Below are 9,841 nucleotides of genomic sequence, written 5' to 3'. Positions count from 1 at the left end.
ATCCAACAATTGCATAACTTCCCCAGTACTGTGTCAAAAGTGGAAGTGTCAAGTGTCAAGCAACCAAAGTGCATTCAAATGCTTTGGTTGAGCAATGTAAACACCATTATAGTAGCAAATGTCGTCTAAGTTAATGTCAGATGCAAATCAGGTCCAACAAGGCCAGCTGGAATTCTGTAGAGCAGTTCTTAGTTCATAGAGACAACAAAGCACAGAGCAATTCATGTAAAACTACGCCCCCTATAGGCTTCAGACATTAGCCATTCATCTCCGAATGCCAGTGCATCTTTGTAGCAGTTCAATTTAATTTAACTTTAACAATATCGGCTGTGTGTCAGAAATTCTCTTTCTTTTTCCTTGTCTTCGATGGTAAGTCGTCCTTTCACCTGATACTGTTTGAAGATGAGTGACACAGGGTTAGATAATGTGATATCAATCATATTCTCCACGTGAATATGGCCAAGCTATCCTCTGGAATCCTCAAAACATGAGCCCAGAGGCTAATTCGTTTGCAGCCGAGGGGCTCCAGGATCGTAAAATGTGTATTTTACAACTAACAATTATTAGAGACTAATGTTCCATCTTCATTTTTGTAATTAAAATGAAAAATCCAACCAACTGATGACAGACCAGTTCAGGATTAGGATCTTGAGTGCTGCAGACTAAAAAAGATTTAGTATTGATTTGATACCGGCCTCTTTTTTTTTATTTCAGATTTAATGATGGTGGCCAACAACACATCAGACCTCTCCTCGAGGTGTGTCGCTTCCACAGGTACCATTCATGTGGCCATCTCATACCTCTATTTCTTCGAGTTCCCCATTGCATTATTTCTCAACGGAGTAGCAGCTTGGCTTTCTTTGCACATCCGCTCCACCTCAACGTTCATCATGTATGTAAAAAACCAGGTGGCCGCCAACCTGCTCATGACTCTGACGCTGCCGCCCATGGCAGCGAGCATGCTCCCTGGAGCAGCCGTCGAGCTGAGGGCGTTCGCCTGCCGTTATTCTAACGTAGTCTTCTACGGCTCCCTGTATGCGAGTATCAGTCTAACCGGTCTGATCAGCCTGGACCGATTCTTCAAAATCGTGAGACCCTTTGGAAAGGTGCTGGGACAGAATGTGACGTTCAGTCTGGTGATGTCCACTCTGGTTTGGGCGGTGCTACTGGGCAGCACGGTCATCCCGACCATCATCCTCACCGACAGGAGCCCTGGTAATTACTCAGGAGATTTCTGCTTGTCCCTGAAAAGTCCAGCTGGTCAGAAACTGCAGGCCTTTGTGGTTTTATTCATGGAGACTCTTTTCTGGTCCGTCAGCGTATTGATCGTATTTTGCTACATCTGCATCACCGTGAAGGTCGTGCAGTCCTTCAGGAACTCCGGGAGCAAAAACAGCCAAGGGACGAAGGAAACCAAACTGCGCGTCTTCTTGGTCCTCCTGGTGTTTTTTGTGTGTTTTATGCCCCTCCACATAATGCGCATTCCTTTTACCATATATGAATTATCTGACGATAAAGTCTGCGCGGATATGTGGTTGGTGGCTGCTCATAACATAACCCTGTGGATCTCCAGCACAAATATATGTCTGGACCCTCTTCTCTACAGCTACCTGTCTAAAGAGTACAGAGACAAACTGGTCAGCATTCTGAAAGCTGGAGGGATCCTTGTTGGGTTGTCTTCAGGTGAGAATGAGGAGGTTTCCTGAGACAAACAAGTCAGAGATTGATCTTAAAATGAAAGGTAATAAGTTAGAAAAGATAAACACGATATTCCTAGTTAGAAATGATGTCGTTGTGATCTCTCAGTGAATTTCTTATCTTTAGATTGTATGTTTTATTGTTGCCTTATGTTGCCCTCTAGTGACCTAAGATTCGCTTATATTAAGACTGAATATCCACTTTATCAATAAAACCAAAGGTCAAAGAATAAATAAATGATATATATGAGGAAGTACAGGAATAGTAATCTCTCTATCAAATATTCTTGCTGAAGTGTAATTTTGAAAATCTCTATGAATAAACGTGAGTTTGAAGTTTCCACATTTGTGTTGTTTTTTTGTGTCTGGATTCTATTGTTGTATAACTAAGCCTTGTCTCACATGAGTTTGTTAAAAGGAAAAAATATATAAATATAAATATATAAGGTTTATAAATGGTTTAAATGTATTGATTTAGATAAGATATCCCTTACGTCCATATTTATTTGCACTAAAGAACAATATACAGCGATTGTGTTGATAGTTTTGATACATTATTTTAATGACTCGGTTAAATAGTAACAAGACATTTCCACTAATTCTTGTAAATCCTGTATCCAAATATAATATTATCCCTTGGAAAATAGCATTAACCAACACTATATTTCTCCTGTCTAAATACACTTTTATATTCAGGTTTTCATTGCCTCTTTAAATGATTTGATTCTTCTGTAATTGCTTTCTTAGAAACAAACTTGGTATGTCCAACAATGTTCTCCTAAGTTCCAATTTAATGAATTGCATGTATTTCCTGCCCTTTGAACTGAAACACCATCAGCAGAATGAGCAGCTGCTGACCTTCTCCTCTATGGGCAGACCCTAAGCTCCACTGAGGCTTGTTGGACTGTTTGGTTGACTCTGACAACTGAGTCCACCTTTTGGTCACAGGGTGTCACTGCATCAGTTGCTGCAGACTCTTGGAATCAGAGCTATAGTGATGTTTAATGTCTGACCTGAATCCAACGCTAAGCTCTACGAGGTGTTTACAGTCTGAACGGAGCAGTGTATGACGTCTGACATGATTTTGGATAAAGACCAGTGTGTTTTCCCTTTTTTTGCATATGTCCTGATAAATTGCTATTCTCACTGAGCTGAACCGTTGATTTGTTTGCTAGGAAAATCTACTGTGTGTCTTAAACACCTGCCTGGTCAGTATCCTTGTCAGACACGCAGGTCCCTGTCGCAACTTTGTGTTTGAGAAGAGGGAATTGAGTCGTCAATGGTAAGTTATTATCAAAATGTTTGTTGATCTCGTCATCAGTGCAGACCCTAGTGTTGGAATCTTACATTATTGCGTCTTCTGAAAAAAAATCCTTTTCACCATGTTGCTGTGCAATGATAGTATTTTTTGTATCGTTACACGTAAAAAGATTATTCTATATGAATCTATGAATAGGCATTGATGTTGCATTTTTTTATCAATAAAACGAGCTGATTCCTGTTAACTATGTTTTTGATTTGAATTTAAAAGAAATGTGTGAGCTTTATTTTGTGCATCACAGTTATTGGCAATGTTTATTTAACCTTTGCTTGAAAAATACATTTATCTACAATGATATCTAGAAAGAAACATCAGGAACAACACTCTGCTCCCTTTGAATCCTTTGGATTAATGGATGGATCTGACATTTGATGGTAACCAGCAGAATTGATTTCATTCTATACAAGTGAAAAAGATTAATTAATAAAGACTAACGAATATTTTGTTGTTGAGTAATGTTTTTGTATTATGAGATCCCTGGTAAAATACTTAAATGTCCACATAATACTTTAAAGTCTCGTAGTTTAAATGTGGGCTCTGTGTGTTTTCAATTCTTTCCTTTTTCCTGCAGGTGCAGTGATGGCGTTTAATCAGTCACTGCTTTATGATTCCCTGTGCAACGGTTTCACCTACAACCCAACCTTTGTCCCCGCTCTCTACTTCTCGATGTTCCCCCTAGCTCTGCTGCTGAACGGTGTAGCAGCCTGGGTGTCTCTGCACCTCAAGTCCACCACCACCTTTGTGGTGTACCTGAAAAACCTTGTCGCTGCCGACCTTATCATGACACTGATCATCCCGTGGATCGCTGCGGCTGACTTGCCTCATCTGTCAACATTTTTATTCGTACCGTCATGCCGTTACTACAGCTCCATTTTCTACAGCACAGAGTACACGTGTATCGCTTTGTTGGGCTTAATCGGTCTGGACCGTTTCTTCAAGATCGTGACACCTCAAAACAAGTTAGCTCAGAATCTGACCCTGAGCAAAGTGATATCGGGCTCAGTGTGGTTAATAATGTTCGGAGGCACAGCTTTACCAACTATCATTTTGAGCGACAAGTCAGCGGCCAACTTGACAGACATCACCAATTGCCTTACGTTGAAAGGAACGGCTGGAGTTGAACTCCATAAGAAGATTACGATCTACCTGAATGTTTTCTTTTGGTTCGTCAGTGTCGTCATTGCGGTTTGCTACATTTGCATCGCACACAAAGTCGTCCAGTCATTTAAAAACTCTGGGAGTAACAACAACCAGGGAAAGCAAAAGATCAAACTTCGAGTTTTTGTGGTTGTCTTTGTGTTTTTTATGTCGTTCGCACCGTACCACATTTTCAGGATCCCTTACACTTTTCAACAGGTCCGCCAGAATTCGTCCAAAACCACCTGCGCTTACTTAAAGAGCAAGTTCGCCAAAGAATTCACGCTCTGGCTCGCCAACATAAACATCTGCATGGACCCACTTATCTACGTCTTCCTGTGTCGAGAGTTCAAGGACAAGCTGATGTCTATGATGAAGAATGTTGCCACCTCATTTAAAGTAGCTTCAGGAGGCAAAGTAGAGGCTACTTCGCTTTAGATTCTGATAGACATCCTGACAGTGGTATGGAACCGGACTGAACTGAGGAGGCAATGCATATTTTGTAGACTCAGTTTATTGCTTCAGATATTATTCAACATGTTTGCTGTTTACTTACTATTTACCGACTTCATTATCACTATTTGAATTCATATTAAAGTTTGCTGTGATGTTTTGCATGTTGTGACTCTTGAAAGCTTAAAAACCATATAACGGAAATAAAGTGAGGACGTGTTACATAAACATTATAGGGTGACATTATTATTGTGTGTTCGTGTCAACATAACACAGCTTTACAGTAGCTCTGAAGATTCAACATCGAATGTGATTTCTCGGAGATAAGAAATGAGGCTGCCATGCAAAGCCAGTATGTAGCGTTTTGTGTATCTCACACTGAACTCCTATGTGGTTTGTGGTAACTGCCGAATGGGTCATGTCTTTAATGCAGCTCTGCAGATGTGTAATCTGTATATCTGCTCCACGTCAGTGTTTACTGTAAAGAATAAAAAGATGTGTGACACTAGTACCGACAGCCGGGGGAGACTTTTTCCTATCACAGACCATTGCAATTTTCATAACATCCATTTGAGGGCCAAACTAAATTAGTGAACATTCAGCAGATATCTGATTGTGATTGATTATAAAAAATAAGTATAAACAATATAGACAGTGCAAACAAAGTCTTAACAGTCAAAAGTAATAGTGCCTGAAAAGTAAAATCCAGAAGCAAACGTTTGTATATTCCCACCTACATTCTTTTCAAATTGAGCTACCCTCCAGTATTAGACAATGAAAAATCATACTAACCTTTCTAATGTGATGGCTGTAACTGCTTTACATTTGATGTCAGATGGAAGTGATGATGATGATGACATCATAAAACCTCAACTTGACTCAAAAAGGTTTTGGTGCATTAAGAAGTTTTGTGTTGTTTCATAACAGGACATTTCTTGTCTTTTAGCATTTCATCAAAACCGGACAGTATCTGGTTCAAGCAGCTCCAACGCAGCATCTTTGGAACCCAAACTCTTTTGTAGAGCATTAACTTAATCCATGAACATTTGTCCTTACAGCTCATCCAGTTTAGATTCATGTTTCCAGCTATGATGATCATATTTGGCCTTTGTCATCACTGTGACCGTGTTCCAACAGCACTGTACTCTCCTTTATTTCAACAAACAAACATCTATTGATTTGTCTATGGAGAGGCGGTGGTTTAGTGTGATGTAAATTAAAGTAAAATAAGGCTAAAAATGTACAGACCATTTGGATCCTGCTTAATTAACAGTAAAACGTGTTCTTATTAAATAACAAAAACAATAGCAGTAGTAGTTTCGGGGGACTTGTAGTTAACACATGCCTGTTGGCCCAGATATCACACAGGAAATCGTGTTGTCTTGTTCTCAGAGAGCACTATTTTTATCATGAGAGCACAAATGGGAATAAAACCGGATGAAAAAAATGTGTTGTTATGTGTTCGGGGGGGGGGGGGGGGGACTCTTGAACAAAGTTGTTTCCCCAGTTAAAACCCATCTCATGAGAAGCAGCACATTACATGGAACCCGTTATATGCTCAACCACTGAAACCACAGCTGAGCTTGATGAGACACGGTGGACGTACAACAGTGGTAAATGAGCGGCGGGGTGATGGAGGGAGGAGTTGTGAGGGCGCAGAAGGTCTCGAGATGTGGGGCAGAGAAATGAGTCCATGACTTTCGTGTGCGCCTGTCAACAGCAAATGAGAAGTGACGCAAGGCAACAGCGGAGACAGGAGCACTGGCACGGAGCAGAACAAGCTTCTCACCAGACAATTGCAACAGGAAGCGAGGAAGGAAAGGCTCTTTCACCCCGGAGGAAGACTGGCAAACTCTTTGGGATTGTGACAAGACAGCCTCACAGTAGCTCCAGAGAGCCATTGTAAGAGCATCAAACACACACACATGCATAAAGCGGGCAGGGGAGACAGACATGCTGGGAGACACAGAGAGACGGAAACCTCTTTAGTTCAGAGTTAGTGTTTCTTGGTTGATTAAAGAGCTGAAACATCACAAGGAGGATATTTTAATTTGGGCTTTTTTCTATTGTTTCACCTGCTTCCTGCTGGTTCAAAAAGGGGAAATTGGTTAATTCACTTCTTCCCTTTTTTGGGAAATAGTGTAATTTTGTTCTATTGCTTTAGTCATTTTTCTTCACATGCCCCACAGGCACAGACAATACGGATACAACAAGGAGGTAAGACTCAATTATTGGCTTCTTCTGGATAAAATACTGGGCACAAAGGATAGGATTTGTGTAACAATGTTTGTAACGGAACTAATTAACATCACTGTGCAGGGTAAAACAGAGAAAAGTCTGAGAGTACTGTATGTTCTAGTTGCCAGGGCACCTGCTCATTGGCTCAGGGTAATTCTAAGCTGTTAAGGCTTTCAGTGTAAAGACGGCACACCAGACAGATGTACTGTCAGACAGGAGGAGAATTCTTAATGAACAAATCCAGCAGGTATTGAATTGACAGTTGAACCAAAGTGACCGTCTTACCACTGTGAACTGGCTTTGAGAAAGGTCAATTCTGAAATGACCTTAACATGTTCTGAAGTGTTTACAGCATGTTAGGAGTTTGTATGATTTTTTAGTTGTTAGATAGAGATACATGATAATTCAGACATTATTGTTAATGTTGTTTGTTTGTAAGCATGATTACGCAAAAAACAACTTAGTGGATGTTGGTCAGAGAAGAACCCACTAAATGTTGATGCGGTAGATCCGAGATTTGTTATCTTTCATTAACATTTTCGTTCACTTCTCACATTATGTGAGAATCTTCATAATCGTACATATTTAGGGAACTGGAATCTGTATGTGTGTGCAAATTGGTTTGGATGTTAAAAAAAAACAACCTGAAGCTATGGATTTACATGTGGTGTCAAAGGGGTGTAGGCTCTTTTCTGCTGCTGTATCATAACATACAGGATGAGAAACCTGTAAGTACTCAGAGTGCAATTCTTGTTCTATAAATAAGTGAAAAAAAACTTCCGTGGAAAACCTACTCATGACTCGGCTATACTCTTTTTGAGGAATATTTTGGCGATCCAGAAAATGTTAACAGCAGACACAATGTCCTGATCTGTAAATGTGTAAACTATGTTCTAAGATCAGCACAGGATGAGTGTTTCTTCTTTGCATAATTCATTTTTATCTACGTTTTATTGATTTATTTAGGACGCCTGTCAAATCTCTTTTGTCTGTCTTATCCTTCCAAAGCTCCAACAAGGATTGCAAGATGAACAGCACCCTGTCGAACACCTCCGTCAAATGTGTCCGAGACACCAGCGTAACAGCAGTGGTTTTCCCCTGTCTGTACAGCGTCCTCTTCATAGTTGCTCTGATACTGAATTCCCTGGCTGCATGGATCTTCTTCAGCATCCCCAGCACCTCAACATTTGTGGTCTTTCTAAAAAATGTGGTAAGACGTGACGGCTTTTAGAAATCTAGCTGTTCTTCTAAAGTGAGACAAAAGAATAAAAACAGACTTGTCATCCTTTACCAACAGGTGGCAGCTGACTTGCTGATGACTTTGACCATCCCTCTGAGAGTGTTAAGTGACGCAGGCGTGGGCTCCTGGCGTCTGCGCGCCTTCCACTGCCGATACTCTGCGGTTCTCTTCTACATCACCATGTACATCAGCATCCTCCTGCTGGGTCTGATCAGCCTGGACCGCTACCTGAAAATAGTCCGGCCCTTCGGGAAATGTGCTCTGCAGCGGGTGCGAGTCGGTCAGGGGCTGAGTGCTGCCGTCTGGGTGGTGATGTTAGCTTTGGCACTGCCCAACGTTATTCTGAGTGACAAACCACCACGGGTCTCTGGAGGCAAACTGAAGTGCACATCCATGAAGAGCGAAGCAGGGCTGATGTGGCATGAAGGGTTCAACTACTTCTGTCAGGTAATTGCAAGGAGCTAATGATCTTTGTTGTTCTTAACCGTTTCTAGACTAGGCAAAGTTATGCTATATAGATATATCTAAATTTCTAATGTACAGACAAGAGAGTGGTCTCAATCTTCTCATCTAACTTATCATCTTAGTCACGAATTAACAGTCAATTATCAACCACACAACTATTAAAACGGTAATACTACAACTGACCTTCAAGTTGCTGAAGTACAAGAGATGATAATTAGCTGTGAGAAAAGCCGTGAGAAGTCTCTGCCTCGCCTGAAGTTTGTTTGTTGTATATTTGCAGGTGGTTTTTTGGGGTACTCTGGCCTTGATGGTGTTTTGCTACACATTCATCAGCAAGAAGGTTTATGAGTCATACAAAGCCTCAAAGAGCAGATGTCAGGCAGCCCGACGCAGAACCAAAGCAAAAGTCTTTGTGGTGGTGGCGGTGTTTTTCATCTGCTTCGCCCCATTCCACTTCGCCCGAGTTCCCTACACCCTGACCCAAACCCGCGACTTTGCGAGCCACTGCCAAGTTCTCTACATCGCCAAGGAAACCACCTTGTGGCTGTCGGCCACGAATGTATTTCTGGATCCGCTTATTTATGTGTTCCTGTGCAAGGTATTTAGGAAAAGACTGACCGCTACGCTCTGTCTGAAGCCGTTCAACAAAGGTGCCACGGAATCTCCAACAGCAACATCAACTCAGATGGAAATGTCACATCTGGGCAACAATAACAAAGTGTCAAGTAATGGGACGTCACAGTAAAACAATGGACAGTGGACAATGGAACACAACTGTTGCGGTCTAAGCAAGATGGGACATGTGTTACTTTACTTGTAAATAGGAATTTATCTTGAAAAAAAAGGTTGTATAAATTTAACGCAATGTGACCAAAAACTGTTACATTTAAAAAACTGTGGGAAGTCGGGCAATCAATGATGAAGTTTCTTTCCAGTAATGGCTTTTTGAATACGGTGCTAACCAAGCACATCTGCCACTTGTTTGCTAAGTCATTTCCTTAATTGTGCTTATTGTCATTTTCCACTTCCTACTCTCTAATCTTGCTAAAACTGCACTTTCCCCTCACAGAACTTTGGCCAAAGGGGGAACATGTTGACAGCTCATATTCTCCAATGATTATACAGCAGGCAAAATGTGACCAGGGACTGAATGATAACAAGATGAGCAGAAAAGACAACAATAGATGCATGCTTACAGCTGTAGGCTTACCTTCTGTCCAATAAATACATAAATAACTATATTAATAATAAAATAATATTTTTCATACTATAATTGCATGGTGTCCAGTC

At 41.0% G+C, this 9,841-nt stretch overlaps 3 protein-coding genes across 3 annotated transcripts; all 3 read left to right on the top strand.

Moving 5' to 3' along the window:
- The first annotated feature begins 722 nt into the window (after window positions 1-722).
- Window positions 723-1,706, top strand: LOC133952025 (P2Y purinoceptor 13-like). The gene has a single exon (XM_062386299.1). The coding sequence runs from the start codon at window positions 723-725 to the stop codon at window positions 1,704-1,706; it is 984 nt and encodes a 327-aa protein (XP_062242283.1).
- A 1,891-nt stretch (window positions 1,707-3,597) lies between these two features.
- On the top strand, window positions 3,598-4,593 carry LOC133952024 (P2Y purinoceptor 13-like). Its single transcript, XM_062386298.1, has one exon. It carries the CDS (start codon window positions 3,598-3,600, stop codon window positions 4,591-4,593), a length of 996 nt encoding a protein of 331 aa, XP_062242282.1.
- Window positions 4,594-6,230: 1,637 nt separating this feature from the next.
- LOC133952419 (P2Y purinoceptor 13-like) lies at window positions 6,231-9,824 on the top strand. Its single transcript, XM_062386846.1, has 4 exons — window positions 6,231-6,825; window positions 7,855-8,056; window positions 8,144-8,533; window positions 8,832-9,824. Exons 2-4 carry the CDS (start codon window positions 7,874-7,876, stop codon window positions 9,294-9,296), a joined length of 1,038 nt encoding a protein of 345 aa, XP_062242830.1. The 5' UTR covers window positions 6,231-6,825; window positions 7,855-7,873; the 3' UTR covers window positions 9,297-9,824.
- The last annotated feature ends 17 nt before the right edge of the window (window positions 9,825-9,841 follow it).

The sequence above is a fragment of the Platichthys flesus genome, chromosome 4, assembly GCF_949316205.1.
Source record: "Platichthys flesus chromosome 4, fPlaFle2.1, whole genome shotgun sequence".
Taxonomy (NCBI): Eukaryota; Metazoa; Chordata; class Actinopteri; order Pleuronectiformes; family Pleuronectidae; genus Platichthys; species Platichthys flesus.
This window is presented reverse-complemented; position numbering and strand designations above follow the sequence as displayed.